At 44.2% G+C, this 21,672-nt stretch overlaps 1 protein-coding gene across 1 annotated transcript in view; it reads right to left on the bottom strand.

Moving 5' to 3' along the window:
• Nucleotides 1-21,672, bottom strand: part of ME3 (malic enzyme 3) — a 118,402-nt gene that overhangs the window by 1,862 nt on the left and 94,868 nt on the right. Inside the window, exons 7-11 of the mRNA XM_058862278.1 lie at nucleotides 14,771-14,880; nucleotides 3,593-3,690; nucleotides 2,313-2,426; nucleotides 1,542-1,647; nucleotides 829-971 (exon numbers count right to left, since the gene is read on the bottom strand). Coding sequence (XP_058718261.1) covers nucleotides 829-971; nucleotides 1,542-1,647; nucleotides 2,313-2,426; nucleotides 3,593-3,690; nucleotides 14,771-14,880 — 571 coding nt within the window. The remainder of the gene's footprint in view (nucleotides 1-828; nucleotides 972-1,541; nucleotides 1,648-2,312; nucleotides 2,427-3,592; nucleotides 3,691-14,770; nucleotides 14,881-21,672) is intronic.

Raw genomic sequence — 21,672 nt, 5'->3', positions numbered from 1 at the left:
CCTGCTGCTCATCGTGATCTGTGCTCAGGGGATGCTGGTGACAAAGTTGCCAAACCTCAATCAGCAGAGGTATCTCCACCAGAACCACCTCCAGCTGACACTTTAGGAGGACCCACCTCCCCAGAGCCACGATCAGGGCCATGGAAAGGGCCTCCAAGCACCGAGCATGTGTTTGTACTGAAAGTGCTCTGATTTTGCTGAGGAGTCTTTCTACCTGTCTATCGACCATATAGGGAGAGTGGAGACTCATGTGGGATAAAGATCTGCGGCTGTGTGACTGTTCTGGCCATGGGCAGGTGGTGGGGAAGGCAAAGGAAGGAGTGAGACAAGGGCTCCTCTCTCAAGCCAAGTCAATCCACATGACTGTAATTCAGTGACACTGGGTCTAAGCTGAGTGATGAAATAGTTACACAAACAACTAGGCTGGCATAACACAGGGGACAGAAACCGGAGAGGACAGGATGGGACATCTCAGGCAGCTGTGGGTGAAGGAGGCAAGCACTTTCTTTAGAAGATCACTAAGTAATTCAGGCTGGTAGGGACCCAAATGCTTGCTCACAGCAAGGTCAGCTATGGAATCACACCAGGTTGCTCAGGCCTTTACCCAGTCCAGTCTTGAAAACTTGCAAGGACAGAGACTGCGTGAGCAATCTCAGCCCCATCCCCTGCTCCACCTCCTGACCCTCCGGACAGCATGGAAGCTTTTCTTTACGACCAGCTCGAATGTCTGTTATTTCAATTTATGCAGGCTGTTGCTTGTCTGCCAGCATGCCCTGCTGGGGTGTCCTGGCTACAGCCAGGCCCCGAGCTCCCTGTGCCCAGCGGTACCTGGGTGAGGCGGTAGCACTGCTCTGCTGTGCACTCCGCTTTGCTTGTAGGATTGCTCAGGGCGAACACGATGGGCCTCTCATTGAAGGCTGCCATGTCCTTCAGCAGCTTCTCAGTGAAAGCTCCTGCAACAGCCGCGACACCTGGAACAGCAACAGCAGAGTGAGGCGGTGCTTTCCCACTGTGCAACTCCAGTGCTTTGGGCTGGTCCCTCTGGGATTGGTGAATGAACTGTGGGAAGGAACCAGCTTCATCTCTGGAGATGCAGGTGGCAATGTTGCTTTCTCATATGACAATGAGATTAAAAGCATGTCTCAAAATAAAGCCCTCTGCTCCTCCAGGCAGAGTGGGCACCAGTGTTTTGGACAACCTGACTGTAGCACTCTGACTCCCAAAGGCCTTCCCGAGGTGCCTGTTGTCATCCTCGTCCTGCCCATCTTGACAGGCCCAAGTTTGTTGCTTGAGAGCCCCAGATCTTGCCTGCTCCAGCACCTCCCTCTACAGCTCTGAAAGAACTCCTACAGCTCCAGAAGTGAGGAAGCCTGTGCCCCATAGTTAATGAAAAAAGAATACGGAGAATTCAACCAACAAAATGGGGGTGAAAAAAGCTCCTTTTGTTTTGACTAGGAGAACAAAAGGAGACTCTAGAAGAAAGACAGAAACTCTCCTTAGAATTGAAGTGACATAAATAGGTCATATTAGGTGAACTCCACCTATAATTGCTGTAGGCTTCACTTTCTGCACAACCTCTTCCAGTGTGTCCACACTGGGGTGGTCCTGGGCAAACATTTCTTTCTCATGGTTCAGGTGGCTCCTGCCCTGTAAGGAAAAAGGAGTCAAACTTTGGTCTGTTGGCAAAAGGTGGACACATAACACAGTAACTCATCTTCAGTTCATTTCATCTCTCAGCCCTCTACCTAAAGCAGATTCCACATAGCAAGACCCCAGCATCAGCCAGTCAGGCATTGAGTGGCTGGTGTAATGTCACACTGGGCTGGCCTCTGCTCCTCTCACTCACTGAAGTACACTGTGTGGAGGAAGAACCTGGTTGCCTTTCATTTGTACATAAAGCACAAGTGTCCTCCAGTCTGAGAAGGGACAAGGGCAGAGGCCCTGGGGGCACAGGGAGTGCAGAATGGAGCTGGGCCAAGCTGGGTCACTGAGCAGGACACAATTTTGCTGTGGTAATACCCCATCTGATGGGCAAGACTTCCAGCACTGCTTGAGGCCATGGCCAGCAGGGTATGCTTCCAATAGAGAGGCCCAGCACAAAGTGTCATCTTTAGGGCAGCCAGTGCTGCTGGCATACTTGTCACCATGAGACCTAGTCCTCTGAAAGCAGGAACAGCAAAGCTGACACCAAAAAAACTGCAGCCTTTACTTCAGGGCTGAACAGGGGTTCAAGGTATCTGCCTCTTGCCTCTAGCTGGCAATGGATGGGAGGTGAGTGGAGCTGGAGTCTCCAGTTCTGGAGACAAATTCACCTTCACAAGCAGTCCCTTGGAGTCCACCATCCAAATTTTTTTTATGGCATCCTCTCGTGAAACTCCTTCCTTTTCCATGGCCATGAGGATGAGATGAGCTATGCCCAATGCAGCCTGAAACACAGTATATAAACACTTCATTGGAATATCACTATCTTTTGGGGGAAGATTGTGCATGAGAAGTGGGCTGGGTCATCCCCCAGCACTGCACAAAGCAGGGAGACTTTCTGCTCCAAGGGCTGTGCAGTGCCAAGGCATAGGGCTGATTTTAGCATTGTAAGTGCTACCATAAATAAAAACCCTAACAATCATTCAGCAGAGCAGATTGCAGGTGAGGCTGAAGAAGCAGAGGTTGTCTCCATAATTTAAACCAGCTGCTGCAGGGGAGGAAAAGAAGCAGACACTTAGAAGTGCTGGTGGCAATGCCAGTACAGAGGAGCTCAAAGCCAAGTGAGACTGCTGCATCTGAAATACGGTCATGAGGAAAGTCTTCTCCCATTCCTGCATGGGAAAGCAGTCCTGGACATGCTGTGTGTTTGGTCCTACAGCCATGCCTGGCCCTCCTGCCCAGATGGGGACTAACAAGGCAGGAGGGGCTCTGTGCCACGGAGACGGTGACCAGCACAGACATGTCTGCTAGCAGGGGTGGAGAGAGAGAGAGAGCAATCTTTGTCTCAGTGAGGGATAGACAAATAGTAACAGACCTTCCCAAAGTCTCACAGGTGGCTGAGAGCTAAGAGAAGTCCTGGACCAACACTTTTAGTCCATGGACCAGGCTTTGGAGAGTTCTTTCTCTCTTTGAGCAAGGCACCACACAGGCAACCTGGCTTCTGCCATGGAGTACTATGACTGACTCCAGACAGAAAGGTTGTGTTCTTACAGTTCTTTGAGTCTGAGTCCTTTGGACTCTGCTGCTAAAGAAATTATGGTTTACCCTAGACATCAACCCTATGAACTCAAACCAGCCTCCTTAATATTCCTGCCTCATAAGGGACTTCCCTAGAGGTACTTAAAGCCCCACTGACACATGGGCAGTCTTGTAGTATCCATGGAGCCTGCCAAGGACTTGTGGGCCAAGAAATCACTGAAAGACTGTTGGTAACTTCCACACAGCAGCAAGATCCACCTGTAGGACCCAATCCTGCCCAGGGACAAGGAACCTGCCTTCTGTGCTTCATCCTCATGAAACCAAGCCTTGCATGAAGTTTCATAGTTGACTTTTTTCTCTCTAAATAAAGAAGATGGAGCATGTTAAGGTACAAGCTCAGGAACATTCCTACCTCTCCAGCTCCCAGGAAAACAAACTTCTGGTCAGAGAGCTTGTTCTTTGTGATCCTTAAGGCTGCAAAGATGCCAGCAACTGCAACAGATGCTGTGCCTGAAAGAGAGAAACACCATGAGATGAACATCCTGGCAAATGCACTGTCTACCTTGCAGATACACTGTCAGAAACCTTGTGGTAGGAATCATTCTCTTAGATTCTGTCACTGAAGGATCAGAGTGCCTTCCCTATGCTGAAATATTAACATTCAAATTCTCCTGCAAGGCTGGAGAACATAAATTTTCCTCCATGTAGAGTAAAAGGGATACAAAATCCTTGAATGCCAGGAAAAGTTTATACCTAAGTTGCAAGGGTTTAAGATGCACCTGACTTCTCTAAGGTCACATAAGACCCCTGTAGCAGAGCAGTGGTTTGAACTTGGGTTCCCTTGTCAAAAACTCCTCTGTTATCATGGAATTACCATCCTCTTCCCTATTTGCCTTCACAGCCCAGCATCACCATTTTTTTACTCCTCTAACACCTTGATACCCTGACTCAGTCATCACATCCTGCTGCTAAACATTAAGGAGTCATTGAGAACAGGAGTTGGTCCCAGATTAGTGAGAAACAATGCAGTAAATGGAGCAGAGTCCTGCTGTTACAGCCACTGTGGTATCTACAGCTTTCCATGCATGAAGAGGGGCAAATGTCCAGACTGAATAACCTCCCTTTACCCCACATAACTCACACATAAATCACATGCAACATTCATCTCATGTCCTGTCTCAGGTGAAGGAATATGGTGGAAATAAATCAAATAAGGCACAAGCTAATAAGGATTCAGGCACTGGCAGTATCTCAGCTCACCTGGGCAAGCTGGATGCAAGGGGACCTGGGAGTGAAGCAGGAAGTTTGATCACAGAATATGTAAATTGGAAAGGACCCATAAGGATCATAAAGTCAATTAGTTTTATTCCTTAGCATTTGAAAGAATATCAGTTTGGATATGACCTAGTTTTGATCTGTTCCCAGTTCTAGTGCTGGTCTCTTCATTCTCATCTTTAGAAGCTTTGTGAGAAATCAGGGAGACCACAAGTAACGAGTCTTGTGGGGGTGGTCATGGCTGGGGCAGGCACCTTTAGGCTAATACACCCGATTTCACCCAATTTCCAGCATTTCCTATTTTGCTGCCTATGTAATCAGCCAGTGGTCCAGGGTTTCAAGTAGCCAGTGCTTCACTGAGGTTCCCTGCAAGTTCCTTAGGCCTGTTCCTGATGCCTGCAAGGCATCAGGAACAGCGTGGCTGAGAAACAGCAGCTCCTGAGCAGATGACCACAAGCAGTGACACCAGCAGATGGAGCTGCCTCATCTCTGAAGGACCCAGAAAACAAATTCAGCTTTACCTGCTCTTTTTCTTTAGTGTAAAAGCCACAGGCAAGCTAGGAATCTGCTAGTATATCCATGGGGAACGATTCACATTCTTATCATTTCCTAGCAAGCAGAAAATCTAATGTAAGTACTCTGCCAAAAAACTAACTTTATTGGCATGACTTATCTTGTTAAGGGAACCTATATAAACTACTCAGACAAAGAAAATCTTTATAGGCCAGACCAGAAGTATTTGTCAGTATGAAATGTGAAACATTTTGTGATTATAACTCATATGAGTTTAATTCTCCAAAAGCTAATAATTAGCCTCCCTTGAGAGTGATTCTGGTTTAGCAGAGGTGACAGCAGCCACCCTCCTGCAGCAGACATGGTGTCCACACTGGCACACTGGTACAGAACGGCAGCATCATTTCACAGAACCATAGAATGGTTTGGGTTGGAAGTCCCCTCAAAGACCATCTAGTTACAACTTCCCTGACATAAGCAGGGACATCTTCCACTAGATCACGTTGTTCCAAGCCCCATCCAACCTGTCCTTGATCACTTCCAGGGATGAGGCATCCATGAATTCATGAGGGTACTGCAAACATTCATGCCTTAAAACACAAAACAGACTAGACTGATGCTTGATAGCTTTGTAAGCTTCTTTCTTGTAATGGATCACTTGAGACATTTACTTAGCATCAAGGATGAATTCCCTTCATCAGCTCAGAAAAGTTTTTACCATTACATTTCCTGACCCAGACCATGAGTTCAGTCAGTTTAAAAGGGAGGTGATGGGGAAGGAACCAGCCACTGAGTGCCTTGTTGCTTCAATACTAACATGTCACACAACTGAAGGAAGTGTACAAAGGATTGCCTCTTGCCCCTGCTGCACTAAATATCTACTTTTTAATGCTCTCTTTAGAGTAGTATATTTGCCTGATGAAATTACACTGGACTAGGAAAATTACAGAGGAAGATAATGAATGTCCAAGAAATTTAAAAGAACATTGGATAACTGCCTGGGTTTTAGATTTTGTGTTTTATGGGTGTCACATAAGGAGTCCATGCTCATTCTCTGTGTTATGGTAAGTCTATAATCAGCAGGACTGCTTGGCATGCTGCCACAACAGATGCTGAAGATGGGACTCTAAACAAATATGTATGATCCTGCTCATGCTCGTGCTAAAGCAGCCACCTGAACTGAGTCAAATGAAATGCACCTTAGAAGAGCCACTACTACTACATGTTTTTTAGAGAGACAAGGTAACTGGAAGACATGTAGGCACTTCTGTTACGGACATCTAATCTGTGCAGGAAGAGATTCCACCCTGTAAGTCTGAACTACAAAGAAATGTGAAGAGACCAGGGTCCCCCAGTTGTCAGCAATGCCAAGCTTGTGACATGCAGTAGAATATGAACATCTATGTGTACACTGACACATGTTCACACACTGACTCCAAGGCTTACTTTGCACAGAAATCCCCAAATCCCTTGTGATGGGAGTGGGGAACTGATCAAAGTTAAAAGACCAGAAGTGAAACCATTACAGTGTGATGGTGTAAGTGCCAGGTCACAGCATTAGCAGCAAGAGATGCCTGGAAAGTACTGAAAAAACTGAGATGTAATTGGAGAAATATCTTGTTTCTCTTGGTCCTGACCCAGGCAAGACTGCTTTATACTCCGCGATTGTCAGGAAGTCTGATGGGACAAACGGCTGGTATTTGCAAACCCATTTAAGTGGGAAATGCTCTTGAGGGAATCAACAGAGGGAGGTACTTGAGGTACTTTTTAAAGGTGTCACTGGCAGGAATTTGACAAGTGGTGTGTATGAAAAGAAAGGGGGCATGGATTCTGTCTGCAGAGCAGAGACCTGTGGGACTGGGTGTGCCATTACTCATCTCCTGCACTTGTACTGCAGTTTGACTAACAGCAGGAGTCTGTTCAGCTCTGCCACTCCTAATCCTCCTCTCGTTCCAATGTGTTTCTAATCCCTCCACGTCTCCCAAATTGCATCTCACCCCCATTACTCAAGTAATAAAGTTACTGTACCTTGGCCTTAGCTCAATATTTTTCTTTGATAATTACAATTTCTGAGTACGGAACAAGAGTGTCTCTGTGGAGAAGAGTTCACAGCTGGTTCATGTAAAAAATTGGCTAATCATTGTGCTTCGGTTCTAAAAGAATCACAAAGTCAGACTGGGGTGAGGATCTCCTCACCATGGCAAGAAAAAAACCAGCCATCCTTCAACATGTTGGTCTATCTGTTTTCCAAAGAGAATGAGTGCTGCTATTGTGGATAACTGCTTCCCTAAGTAATTAGCCAGCTTGGCTGCTCTGTATCTGAGGTGAGATATGGAGGGGTACTGAGAGAAGAAAGGAAACTGCTTGCAAACCATCCTGTCTATCCAAGACTTAAAGTAAGTGCTAAACATGATATCACACAATAGCAAGCAGACCTCGGGACCTCTCTGGGAAGTCCACAGCAACAGAACCAGAATCAAAAAAGAGATATTTAGAACTAAGGCACATTCAGGAACATGGTCATCTCTGCAGGAAGCAATTTCTGACACTCAGGCATATTCAGAATATTGTAAAATATTAAGGAAAAACCTGTGGGGTTGATGTTCCACTAGTAATACTGCAAGTGAGAACAAGCCCCAGCAGATGTCAGTGGAGGTACACTGGAGCATAACCTGAGGAAAGGATCTGCTCTGCAGCATGGCATGGGAAAGGCTGCAGCAAACTCCTATTCCCGGGAACCTGACCCTTCCTCAGAGAGGGGAGGGCAGGCAGAGGGGCCAGCAGCTCTGCACATGGAGTCACAGGAAGCACTGCACGAGTCACTGGGGTGCCGAGGTCAAGGCTGTGCCGTGGGTGCCAGCAGCCAGTGGCTAAGCAGGGGACACGGGGGAAAGCGTGGACCATGGGGTGCTTGGGGGCAGGAGTCCTTTCATGCTGACACTGCCCTGTCACCTGTCCTCCCACCTCAGGAGAGCTGACTGAGCTGACCTGAGCATCACCACCGTGCTGAATCCTTCCAATAGCAGCAGCAATGAGAACGTGCAGCTACACCACAGCCTGTTTCTTTACACAACACCTGTGTGAGTGATCCCACTCTTCTCCACAGTACATTGGTGGAAAAGATGACCAAATTCAGCCTGATCTTTTATTTTTTGCTCTTGACCTGCCTGCTTACACTTTGCCCTGTCAAAACCATGCCAATATGAGGGCCCAGGGAACAGCAAACTCTAGTTTAACAGCTCCAGCAAAGGGCAGCCAAGGAAATATATCTAAATTTATGGATGAGGAGGAAGCCTAGGGCTTTTCCAAATTCTGGTTCACATTAACTCCCTGCAGCAGTTCCGCCCATTACTGGAAAGCAGAGTGGAGCTTGTCCAGATCCACTCCAAACGCATACTCAAAAGTCAAACACAACAAAGCTGGAGCAAAAAAACTGACAAAATGTTTGTAGCTCAAGGTCTTCCCCTCCATGGCTGAGGGCTAGTGTTACCCTTCCCCCAGAGGGCCTCTGTAAGACATAAAAAAAATAAACTTAGAAACGGTGCAGAGTTAGTCAACAAGAAGAGGAATAAAATACAAAGCATTGATGCACAGAATGGAACTTGCTCTCTTCAGGGTGACCCAGAATTGATAGTGGCATGAAAAAGAGCTGCCTGACAATGGAGAAGCCTAATGAGGCCATCTCTAGGTTCCTGCTTTTAATCCTTCCACTGTAAAGTGCTTGGACTATACTGTGCATAACCTTTATGATGGGTTCTGACCACAGCAGCAGTGCCCTCCCTCCTGCCTGTGTGGTGCCAGCCTGCAACAGCTGTGCCAACGCAGGCCGAGCCCCTGAGGAACACACACAGGCAGAGGCCACCAGGCAGCTGCCAGCACTCTGCAAGAAAGCATCCCCATCCCCATCACAGCACTGGGGACTCTGTGCATGCTGCTGCATACCAACAAGCTAAACCAGGTCAGAGCACAGCCCTTTCTTCTGTTCATTTTGCCTCCTTAGCCTGGACTTAAAAGATCACAGACAGCTTAACACAGAGGTGACCTGTGATGTTCTTCACAGCAGAGGAGAAGTTGGCAATGGCATACAGTGGATGAGAAAAACAGAAAACAAGAAAAGCAGGAAAGGAAAGGGAAACAAATATCACAATTCCCAAAAGTGACAGAAGATATGGGCCTGATCTTTAGAGTGCTGCACTAATAAGCCAAAGAAACTGAGGCCCATTTACAGCCCAGAGTCCACACCGTTCTGGTCTGGCTTGTGTAGCAGTCAGTGCGTGAATTCAACACAAACCCAGGAGCTGGCCCTTACACAGCACCAAGGGGAAATGCAGCAGCCTCTTCTGCTGTGGAGCACAGCAGGTCCAGAGGGACTGTTAATAGTGAGCCTCTACAGGACTGAGACCACCTTCACATCTATCTCCAGGCTGGGTAAATCCCCAGGGAAAGCCTGGTGCTCAGGGGCTGCCTGGCAAGACATTGCCTGCTTTGTTCCACAGTGCGGTACCGTTCCGCACCGCATTCCCTTCCTTTTGTGCTTCCCCCTCCTTGGCTTCCTGTGATAATTACCGATGCATTTTCCACGCCAGCTGAAACAACAAAGTAAGATACTGTACCATTTTAATCTGCAGAAATTAGTCTCTGCTGAGCCAAGAACTCTCACTTTGCCTGCTTCTCACAGCACATGGAAACGTGCCTGTGAAACAGGCCTCAGTTGCACATGATTGATTTCCAACTTGAGGCTGATCAGATTTGTGGCACTGGAGTCAGCTCAGTGACACATCATGCCTCAGCTGAGATCTGGAGCACTGTTGCTTCAGGCCAGGCACTGCTTCCTGAAGTGTCTTGGGAAGGTTATGGAAAGGTTATCTGCTAGGATAATGAGAAAAGGTGGTTGGTGGGTCAAGAGATATTTTGAGAACCATCAACAGTCACACATCCTACAACCATAGGGAATGACTGCTTTAATGACTTGGAAAAGACTCAGAGGTGTTCTGTGGAAGGGGGGACCCTGAGCATTGCCCACAGACTAGTTTAGATAACAGGCTTTATGCTTTTGTGCACAGTTCTCTTTGCCCTGCCTGTATGTGTGAAAAATTTTTGAATGACATGATCCAACACAATTAATTAACACATTAAAGATTTCCTCATTTTTTCTTCAATTCTGACTAAACTTGCAGAACTACTTCTGCTGTTCAGTACTGAGTAACCATCTCAAAGGCAGCTAAGTTGGTCAGCTATGATTTGCCTTGGGAGATCCATACTGTTCTCGTTCACCTTCATGTTCCTAGGTGCACTTCCAGAAGACTTACTTTGCAATCCCCAGATACTGTGGTTCGGCTAGCTGGGCTAAAATTCCCTGGATCTTTCTTCTTGCATTTCTTGAAGATAGTTGTGACATTTGTCTTCTATTCATGAATTAGGAATCTCCTCAGTTACCATAACCTTTCGAAGAGTGTCTTTGTAATGCTGTTGGCCACATACCTCAGATGAATCCTAAGATGCATCTCATCAGGTCTCATGGACTTTGTCTCTTGAACAATCCTTGCTAAATAGGCAGAAGTTCATGGAGATGCTGTAATTTTGCATGCCCAAAGTTCTCATCATGGAACTAGAACACTGGGTGCTTTCCTTGATCTGCATGAGGCTTTTGAAATAATCTCCCAAAACATCCTTGTAGCCAAACTGGAGAGGTACAGACTGAACAAATGGGTGAAAAAGTGGCTGGGCTGGTAGACTTAAAGGTTTGTGGTCAGTGTTACAAAGAGGCCAATACTATTTAAATTCTTCTCATAATCTGGATTATAAAACAGAGTGCACTTCCATAAAGTTCATGGATGATTACAAATTGGGGATAGTGACTGATACAGGGGAAGTATGACAGTTACACAGGGATCTCAGCAGGCTGGAGAAATGGGCTCAAGAAAACCTCGTGAGGGTCAGCAAAGGCAAATGCCAAGTCCTGCAGCTTTGCAGAAGAAAATTTTGGGGTCGTGGTAGACAGCAAGTGGAAGATGAGCCAGCAATAAGCCCTTGTGGCACAAAAAGCCAATAGCCTGCTAGACTGTGTCAACAGTAGGTCCAAAAAAAGAGGTAATTTTTTCTGTTTCAGTACTTTTGAGGTCATCCCTAGGCAAGCATGTCCCATTTGCGGTTTTCAGCACAATGACAAACTGGAATAAGTCCAGAGGAGGGACACAAATATGACCATGGTATACAAAAAGGACTGAGGAGCTTGGGTTTGAAAGGGCCGGAGAAGACTAAGAAGGCATCCAATTTCTGTTTATAAGCACTGGCTGGAGTATTTGTAAAGAGGCCAGATTCTTCTCAGAGGTGTAGAAAAAAAATATGAAGGGCAATGAACAATTAGAAAAATTCCAGTTAGATATTAGGGAAAAAAATGCACATGGAAGATGAGAAAACATTGGAACAGCTAGCACAAAGAGATTGTGGATACCCATCCTTGTATATACTGCAAAGTATTTGGCTGGACAAGGCTCTGAGGAATCTGAACTAATATAAAAATTGGATCTAAGTCTGAAATCACCCTGAGTGAGGGCTGGCTGATGTCCAGAGGTCCCTTCCAAAATAATGTCTTCAATGGCTTTATGTCATTTCTTGTATGAAGCAGGAATCCAGAGATGCCTGCTTCGAGGATTCACCAGATTTGACCACTTTGTAAGACTTTAAAGTTTCCTACTTTCTGTTTATCACTGTGAACAATTAAGTGGAGCCAAGATAGAGGAGGAAGAGAAAGAGCAGGAGCTAAAGCATTCTCATGTACCGCTAATCTTATGTGCTTCAGAGCCTTCCCTGGTACTGGGAAAAAGGAAGAAGTGACAATCAATTTTCTCCCTCAGAGCTGTAATTGAAGCTGTTGCCCCTTGCATGAACCCAGACAGAGCTGGGAAAGGACTGATGTCATCACCCCCTTAGAGGAAGGAGAAGCACTCCCTCAAAGGGAGCTCCCACACGTGGGCACTGTGAGCCAGCTCCTGCCTAAATCCCAGGCTGATGGCTTTCAGAATAAGCAACGGGCACTGTAAGCCAGCTCCTGAGAGCTCCCAGGCTAATGGCTTTCAGAATGAGCAGTCACCTTGTCCCTGTTGGTGGTACCTGGCTGGCATCCCACTCAGCATCAGCAGGCTGGCTCCAACTGGAAGGGGTCTGAGTGACCTTCATTCTCTGGGGTTAGGATGCATTTGGAAATACAGTAATTTGTGGGGGGGGAAAAAGAAAGAAAAAGTAGGTATTAATATTTTAAACAATTTTTCATTTTATGTAGGCCCTAGGGCAACAACAGGGATGCCTAAAGGATCTTAAAGGAAGCAACTTAAACCTTTTTCCCTCATCTCATCTGGGTGTGTATGTGTAGGCACACTGCATCCAGAGTCCCACTAACCAATGGTCAATGAGTTTAAATTAGTATAGTTCAGGCCTGACCTACCTTGCACTGTTTGTGCCTGTGTTTTTATTTCAACATACTCAAAACATTGCCATCTCAGAAGCTGGAATAATTCAGACTTCAGAAGGTCTGTTCCTGACTCGCTTGAGTAAAATTGATCAGGTCTGCTTAAATAAGGCTTTTTATAATTCTCATTAATCATTTAATGATTACATTGAACTCTAACACTTTTTAAAGTAGGTGAGTCATGAAGCATCAGCATGTTAGAAAAGAGATAGTCTAAGGTAAACCCAAAGAACAGGAGGGAGTAAGTGAAAAAATACCACTTCCTACCTTTCTCCTATCATCTGAGGATACAGAGGGATATATTAGGGTGGGTAAATCAGACTACTCATCCCAGATTCAACTCCTTTATCTCTGACATGACTCCAAGACAGAGGTAACTGAGTAGATCCACATTACTTCAGCATTCCAAAGGTCCTCAAAACTCGTTTCTGACTACCACACTACAGGCTTGGATTTCCCTTTCCTTTCGGACAGCTCCATAAAAAAGGTGCTTGCTTCCTTTGACTCATTGCTTGTTATGCAAAAGCTCAGCAGGATTTCTTTACTTATCTGCTAGGGAGAAACCAGTGCCAGCAAATGTTTTATTTGAGAATATAACCATGTTTTACTACAAAGAGGTAAAATCCTACTCATTCAAAAGGCAGGACTTGAAAGAATTTTCAGGGGACTTGACATCTCCCATGCACTGTGACATGCATCTAACTGGAGAGAATCAGATAAGGTCCATTTTATAACAATACTGTTTTAAAGCATCCTCCTGGATGTGGTTTGCTGCTCTAGGGCAGTCATTACCAGAAACTGTCTGAGGCATTCAGCTATGACCTAAGGCCAAAAGAAAACTATAAAAAATAGTCTCATGCTTCCCACTCAGAATCTGCAGTTTAGCTTTAACAGTTTTTTTTTTCTTCTCTCTATTATCAAAGAAACCGTTCCAATTCACCAAGAAACCTTTGCCATTCACTCCAGTTATGCCAAGAAAACCTACATCCAGGCCCCTGATACGTGATCTGCCACATCACCTGGCCTCTTTTTGACTGCTGACTCCCCTTCCACTTTCAGAGGGAGCCTTATTATGGCCGTTATCTGCTCATTTTCAGAAAAGTCTGAGTGCTTGGTTCCCCCATTCAATATTTCAATTCAAAAACATATCTCCTGGGTTCTCTTTTTCTGTGCTTCTCTCTCCACTGAAGTTTTTGGGGGTGGCAAAGATGAGTCTTTTTGTACAGGAGTATCCATCTGCCGTTCCCTGAAATGCCTTTAGCTTCTCTGCTTCTAAACCCTCATCATGAAAATGTCTTTGAGCAGGTCCATGCATCCCACTACACCAACCATATTTCCCCAAACCAGGATCTTATTCCTTGTGTCAGATAGGAAGAAGCTGCTATACACATTGCCAAATATTGTTAGATAAGCAGCAGATGCAGAAACAGCACTGGAAAGTCTGCTCACAAAAGAACCAGCATTGTGTGAAAAATAACACTGATGTTTCTTTCAGCCCCTTTCAAGTACAAGTGAGGATGAGCCCAACTGGCTGCAAATAATTAAATCAAACATTGGAAATTTCTGCATGTTTCAAGCAGGGCTAGACAAAAGAAAAGATGAAGGGACTCAGAGGAGAAGTGATTGTTTGTAGACATTTGGGAAGATCCTGTCCCTGTCACATGGGCAAACAGCCCTTCCAAAGGTTTAAAGCAAAGTCAGCATCAGACTGGGATGCAGACTGCATCCCTCTGGGCATTGAGCAATCCTGCTGACTGCTGAGCCTCTCAGGGCCTGGAGACTTGCTTGTTATAACCCCAGCTTTGCTGCTGTCACTTCTTTTTGATGCTGGAAGAGTTATGTTAACCACTCTAGGGGAGAACAGATCTGTTCTCAGATTACTGCAGAGTTAGCATCCACAGAGAGGAAAGAAGCTGGTTTACGTTTATTTTTGTGCATGTAATAAGAGTGTAACAATAGAGGGAAAATGCCAGGATCAGCTAATGACCACCTGGCTCATGAAAATGGAAAGCTTTGCATAACTGTTAAAACGTCATCATTGTTTTAGCTAAATTACAGAAAATTAATGGAACTCTCTAAGTTACCTGCATAATCTAAAGCATGTGATCCATTTTCTTCCTTGAATGTTTCTGCAATGAACAGCTAAGTTCCTAAAAACAATGGAGACTCACTTTTCAACTCAGATGGCTGAGCTTTTGTTTATATTTTTAAATGCTTCTGTGTAAACTCTAAAATTCGCTAGACATCTGACTACTGCATAATAAACATGTGATATTAACCACAACTTCTCATGACAAGGTGAAGGTTAAATTTGATTTTCCTAACAGTACTTACCCTGAATATCATCATTGAATGTACAGTATCTGTCACGGTATTTATTGAGGAGACGAAAAGCATTAGCATTGGCAAAATCTTCAAACTGGATCAGACAATTTATGCCATACCTGCAAGTTAAAGGGCAATTTAAAATGGATAGATACATTTATACAACATAGGACAAGATATACACCTTTCACCCAGACAATGTAGCTAATGACTCTAATACAGAAATTAAAGGATCATGACAGAAATGCAGTACAGTAACAGCAAACAGCAAACAGGAACACATCCCAAAGTCCAGACACTGAGAAATGTGGAGTCACCAGGGTTAAACTGTATTCATAATTCAAGTGGCTTCTTAATATGTGTAATTATATACCTATATGTACATGAATCCTTGGGCTTTTTGTAAGAGAAATTTTCAGTGATGTATTTGCGAAGGAGCTTCTCAAAGCAAAGGAGATGCTTTTGGTGTTGCAGCGGCTACACTGCATTACAGCAAATATGACTGCAAAGAGGACACCAGTTAAAGGGACACCACCAGGGGCCCACTTCAACTGTAAGAGGCCAAGAGATGAGAAAAAAATCTGCTTATGGGATCCCATGGAGTGTTTCACAGTGGGGCTGAGTGCTTCATGGCGTGATTTCACAGTCAAACTTCTGTGCCTTGGAAGTGTTATTCTCCATTGAGTTGTTTAGCAGGAAAACAGCACGCAATGACAGCTAATGGTCTGTGGAGTGGAAAGGCAGGAAATAATTGCAAACTTTCCATAATTGTCCACTGTTTTCCAGCATTTTAAAGGAGAAGTGTGCAGTTTATAAATTGGGTAATATTCAGGCTGGTCCATATGGATACACATTCAGCAGTTTGTATGATTCTAGGCTGCATTAAAGCTTTGCAAATAAAATCTAAAAGGATCATAAGTACTCGTTTCTCACATAAATGTGATAGGGCAGCGTGAGAAACTCAGGGAATGAGTAATGCAACTATTAGCAACCTATGGGCTGCAGGCAGGTGAAGGGGCTTTAAATAGCTGCACTTTGTTAGAGGTAGCATCACCTTACATATCTTCTATTCAGACTTTTCTCCTTTGCCACTGAAATCTGAGGTAGAACACCCCTGCTTTAGTGTAGAAACTGATACTGGATAAAACACACTCCATTTGAGAACTGTGGCTTCTGTCATGAAAAGGTCTTTTCATGCCACTCACAGTGTGAGCAGTCACTCTCTCCTAGAAGGGCCTTGAATTTTTTTATTATTTTCCACTTCAAGTATATCTGTCAGTAAGGAGACAATGATAAGCACATGCATTGTGCTCCTTTATTTTTCCATCATGAGAATCTCTCGTTTGATAAACCCCCCGGTCTCAAAAAGGGACAAGGGCTGTCTCTAACAGTTGCTTCTCATTCTGTGTTTGCTTTTAGAAAAGGACCACAATGGGGACAGAGTTTTTAGTAAGGCCTGCAGCATCAGGATAAGGGGTAATGGTTTTAAACTGAAAGAGGGTAAATTCAAAGTAGATATAAGGAAAATATTTTTTACAGCAAGGGTGATTAAAGACTGACACAAGTTGTCCAGCGAGGCACTGGATGCCCCATCCCTGCTAACATTCAGGGTAAGGGTAAAGGACTCTGAGCAACCCGGTATGGTTGAACATCAGCTTACTAATGGATGTTCCTCTTATTCATCAGTTGGATGTGTAAGGAAAACATGGGTATGAGGGAGATGATATGGCATCCAGAACATCTGCTAATATCTCACAGCAAATAACTAGCAAATCTTTATTATTATTTATTTGTATCACTGAGGAAGTAACATTACTGACTTGCTGAACAAAATCAATGATCTCAGCCAGTATTAATGTACATCTGACCAGCTCTGTGAATTCCTTCCTCACTTCACATTTGTGGTGTGCAGCAAGGGACAGTGCACAAGTTACTTCTACATTCATCTTTGATCCCTGTTTATTAAGCAGAGCACAAAAGCAGTATGATAGCCCATAAACACTTCATTTCTCTTTCTGCCCCTCAGTATGACAGGACAGTGCTGCAGTGAAGGCTCTTCTCACTAAGGTATTTTTTTGGAGATTGTTTTCTTTTCCACTGCAATACATCTACTGAGCTTTTTAAAGGATGAACTCCATTATTGTGCTTATGTGAGCCCTTGCATAATGTGAAAACTAAAGTTTTCATTCATAAAGACCACAAACTGTCATGGTAAGACCTGATGACTGGATGCTTCAAATGAAAGAACCAAGTGTTTTGGATTTACAGTTAAAGATGGGAATCTCAGATCATGATCTTAGTCCTCAAGGGCTACTCTCCTTACTGAAGTTTCGATAGAAATTTAAAGAACTTGTGCTACCCAAAGTCACTGAAATGAAACACAACTGGGCAGCTGACAGTGATTTGTCTCAGAAATTTACCAGTTAATCTTGCTGCCCTTTCCTAGTGGTACTTTGGTGGCTGTGTGCAGTGCTCCATCCGAGGGTGACCAGAGCAAGCTAAGGATAAACTTAGCAAGGAGTTTGAACAAACCAGCTGCTGGAGCCATGTGCAGTAAGATCTTTGTGAGTATCAACATGATGAGTCAGTTCTACTGTCCCTCCCCCACAGCACAGCATCTCAATATTTGTGTAATTCCTTTCATCCCAAAGGAATTCAGTGTGCTCTACGAAGAATGTTTGGGTAGCACCCAAAAGTAGAATGTAGCCAACTTGGGACTGGAGCACAGAAGTCCTTTAATATGCTAAGAAAAAGTCCAGCTTAGGTGAGAAGGTGGAAAATACTTATTACTGCAAGGGGAAAGGGTGTCCCAAGAGCTACAACATGTATTGGAATCCAGACAATAAAATGCAGCACAGAATGGGATTTCTTCCACTACTTTTACGTATCTAAAAGTTGGTTGTGTAGTGCCCAGCCGTGTATTGCCCAGCTGGACAACTCTGACTGCCCTCTCAGACCATGGAGAGAAAGGGCATATCCAGTAGCAACTTCTTTCAACTAGTATAAGTGAAACATAGAAACAGATAACATCTCTTGAGATGCCTCTTTCTTCAGACTGTCTGTGAAGGAAGACTAAGATGATCAACCTAAATTTAGATACCTAACTTTAGACACCTAAATTAGGAGCGGTAATCTAATATTATCTAATTATCACAGTTGGGAAGATGTGGTTTGGAACATCTTAAATATGTGTCATGCACCTTAGGTCACTGCCTTATCACCCTTTCACTGCAATACTATGCTGTCCTTCAATGTTTGCAATTTCTTTGTTGATGTCTGCAGAAACTGCCCTGCTTCATCCCTTGTGTATGGTGTCCAAGCGGTCCCCTGTCAGCAAACACAGAAGTACTTGATGAAGTGAATTATACTGGCCATTCTTCCCCTATCATAATGCTTTAAAATGAAAACAGATTTTGAAAAATTGTGTTTAATTGGAAACATTGTATTTCCCAATAAGAAACCAAAACGAATGAATTCCTTTGGAGGAATCATTTTTAATGAGGTATGCTTTTGTTGCACCTCCTGTTCTGTTTAATACGTGACATCTGATATGAATGCAGTCCCAGTTAATACTCACATACTTGTTGTCTATAGGTGCATGATGCCTTTTAATAGAAAAAATATTTGTAAAGTGAGTATTTGAACAAGGATTTCTGAAGATCCCTTTTAAGACACTTAAATATTCTTAACTTTGCAGCAAGAATTGATGCTGGCCCTGCAGAGAGATCTTCCAAACTGCTGTGATAGGAAGAGACTCGAGGTCAGTCTGCTTGGCTGGTTGTCAGATCTCACAGATTCTTCCACTGGTCCATGTGACTCATCTAACTTTCAGCTGAGAGCCTGAAGGAGATTTGGAATCAGATCAGCAGGTCACATCAGGACTGAATGTTTTCCACTCCAGGAAAGGCATGGCCAGCAATCTCATCCTGACTGTCAGTGATTCATCTTCTCTAGAGCATTCTGTGATCTTCTTGGCATCTGGAACACGAGTTCCAGCCATAATCTGACTGCTTTTATCTACAAGGAAAGCTCAAATGTAGACCAGCAGGATTTCAGACTTACAAGGTACATTGAAACTGAGCAAGTGCCATGGTCCAGTGTGGTTTCTCACTGTGGTTTTTTCAGTTCTTTATCTCCCTTTCAAAAAAAGGAAGGTTGTATTTTTTGAATGGTTTTGGGTTCAAAATGTTGACATTCCTCTTGGGAATACTGCAGTTTCCATTTCATGGGATCTCTTCAGTTCCATGTCTCCTTGTGGAACTGGAGTTTTCCCCTCAGCACGAGTTATTCTTACATTTGTAGGCTGTCAAGAAGGGTCCTTGAACAGAGGTGTTTTTGAAAGAATTCAGACATGCTGAAACTTGTAAGTAGTTACACTACAAAAGTCATTATTTAATACTATCACCATGTCTCCTGTTGGCTGCCAGACCACCATTTGGGGGATCCTGCTCTCTGCCATCTCTGGAATTAATTTACCCATTTTACAGAATTGGAAACAAAAAGATATACTTTGTCAGTTTTTCCTCATCCAAAAAATATTCACTGGTCTTTTAGGCAAAGATTATATTGCTGTCTCATTAGTTTGCTTATTTCATGGTTTTGTGCCATAAATAATTACAACCCAAATTCTGGGCCTCATACCTTGCAAAAATCTTCCTGTGAAAATAGCCTCACTGGGAAGTGCTTTATAGAATGGTCTCATACACTCAATTTTAGTCCAATCTCCAGCCTTTGCCTAGCAAATCTTGTACAAACAGTACTTTCAATGAAACAATATACTATTGGTTAGAATAATAGTACAAACTGTCACCCTAATGAAGGATTACTTTAAGAGCTTATAATGTAATACTATAAGCCTATTGTAAAAATTATCACCTGAAAATCTTTATTAAGAAATAATCCCATTTCCTGGAAAACACACAAACACAGAATTCATGCTTTGTTTATCACTGTATTGCTGTTCTGGTACTGTTACTATCCACCTAAACCTACACAGAACCCCTGGGCTGTGCAAAGACAAAAGATGCTTTTAGTGAAGTCTGTATCCTCTGCAGAGAATGATACACATTTCCCTTGGATGACCACCTGGAACAAGTGGTGGAACAACACTGTGGAACAGAAGAGCATGAATCCCATAAAAGGCGCAATGATTACATTGCTTTTAGATTCTTTATTCAAGAGACTTCTAAGCTGCCTAAAAAATCTCATTATGCAATTTTTCCTTTCATCCTCATTTGTACGTACCTCTTTGAGTTCATCTGGACTCATTATAAGCCATGAGGTCAGAGAGGAAAAAATTCATGAGGCAGTAGTTACCATCTGAGAAGCATCTGACCAAAACTTCCCAAGTCAAACTTCCAGTGTGGCCTGAGGACCTGTCCAGTGCCTTTGCTGACCAGTATCAAAAGGGATTTTTTTTTTGACAAGGGAGTATAACATACTCTTACATGTGTACAAACAAAATGTATTTGCAAGAAGATCCTGTTGCGTTATGGAAAGAAGCACAAGATAGAAGTTCCAGTCCTTGTCTGAATTTAAAATTTTATAGCACTGCTTTCAGCCATTCACGATGCAAGGAATATGCTTTGAGGAGCTGCAACTCCTTTTCATAGTCTTAGATAAAACCAGGCAGAGAAGAAACAAATTGTCCATGTCCTTGTCATCTTCTTACTGCTGCTTGAAACCCCAGCAATCAAAGTCCTGATTTCCAAGAAAAACTAAATTATCTGTAAAGAAACCCATCATCAGAAAACTACCATGCTTGGCAAGTGCTCAGCATATAAAACCGGAAAAACGAAGTCCACTCAAGCAAGATTAGAACCTGAGTCTGTCTGGTGTCCTGAGGCCAATTTCACTGTTAAATTGTTACTATGATACTTGTCAGGCACCTCCTCAAGAGGCCAGCTGAGAGCAGCCCTGTGGAGAAGGACTTGGGGATATTGCTGGATGGAGAACTGAATATAAGCCAACAGTGTGTGCTTCCAGCCCAGAAAGCCAACTGTGTCCTGGGCTGCTGCAGTCTGCAACCGCAGGATCACGTCCAGAGAAGCTACAGTTACTGGGAACCAGCATGAAACACCAATGAGGCGGGCCTCTGTTCATGAAACCATTTATTCAGCTTGGGAACAAACTCAGATCCAGAGACAGAAAGCTCTGAGCAAAGGCAGGGTGAGAGGTTTTGAGGGACAGAACCCTTGAGGGTCTCCACCTTTGAGGGTGGAGTTTAGGGTTAGGGACCACTAGAAACACAACAAGGGAGAAAACCCCAGAGACTCAAACCCAATCAGAACTCTGGGGCACCTCCTCCCAAAAGGTCTGGCGTGGGATAACTTCATCCAGGGCTCACATTGCTCATCCTCCAAAGCAGGAGGTCAAAATTCACACTAGCCTGGCTTACAGCCATGCCTCTCACGTTAACAATGCTTATCTGAAACGAAATCTTTGCCTCCCTCAGGCACCTCACAACACTGGGCTGCATCCAAAGCAATGTGGGCAGCACAGCAAGGGAGGGGATTATGGCCCTTCTGAGACCCCACCTGGATGCAGCATCCAGTTCTGGTGCCTCCAACACAAGAATGTGGACCTGTTGAAGTGGGCCCAGAGGAGGCTGTGAAGATGATCAATGGGCTGGAGCATCCCTTCTATTGAAGACAGGCTGAGAGAGATGGGGTTGTTCAGCCTGGAGAAGAGAAGGCTCCAGGAAGACCTTGGAGCTAATATAAACTTAAGAACTCTGGGTCCTGGGTTTAGAAATCCCATGCTAGGGAGCTGCATCACAAACCCAACAGGACGTGCTGCTGGCCTCACCATCATCTTAGGTTACAGACAATTTCTAAGATTGTGCAGGAGTCTCACTGGGTTTCTGCCAACACAAACACAGCCACCATGCTCTGAGGCACAGAGCCTGCTGT

The sequence above is a fragment of the Poecile atricapillus genome, chromosome 1 (assembly GCF_030490865.1).
Source record: "Poecile atricapillus isolate bPoeAtr1 chromosome 1, bPoeAtr1.hap1, whole genome shotgun sequence".
Lineage (NCBI taxonomy): Eukaryota > Metazoa > Chordata > Aves > Passeriformes > Paridae > Poecile > Poecile atricapillus.
Note: the sequence above shows the minus strand (reverse complement) of the source record. Positions and strands in the feature narration are given on the sequence as shown.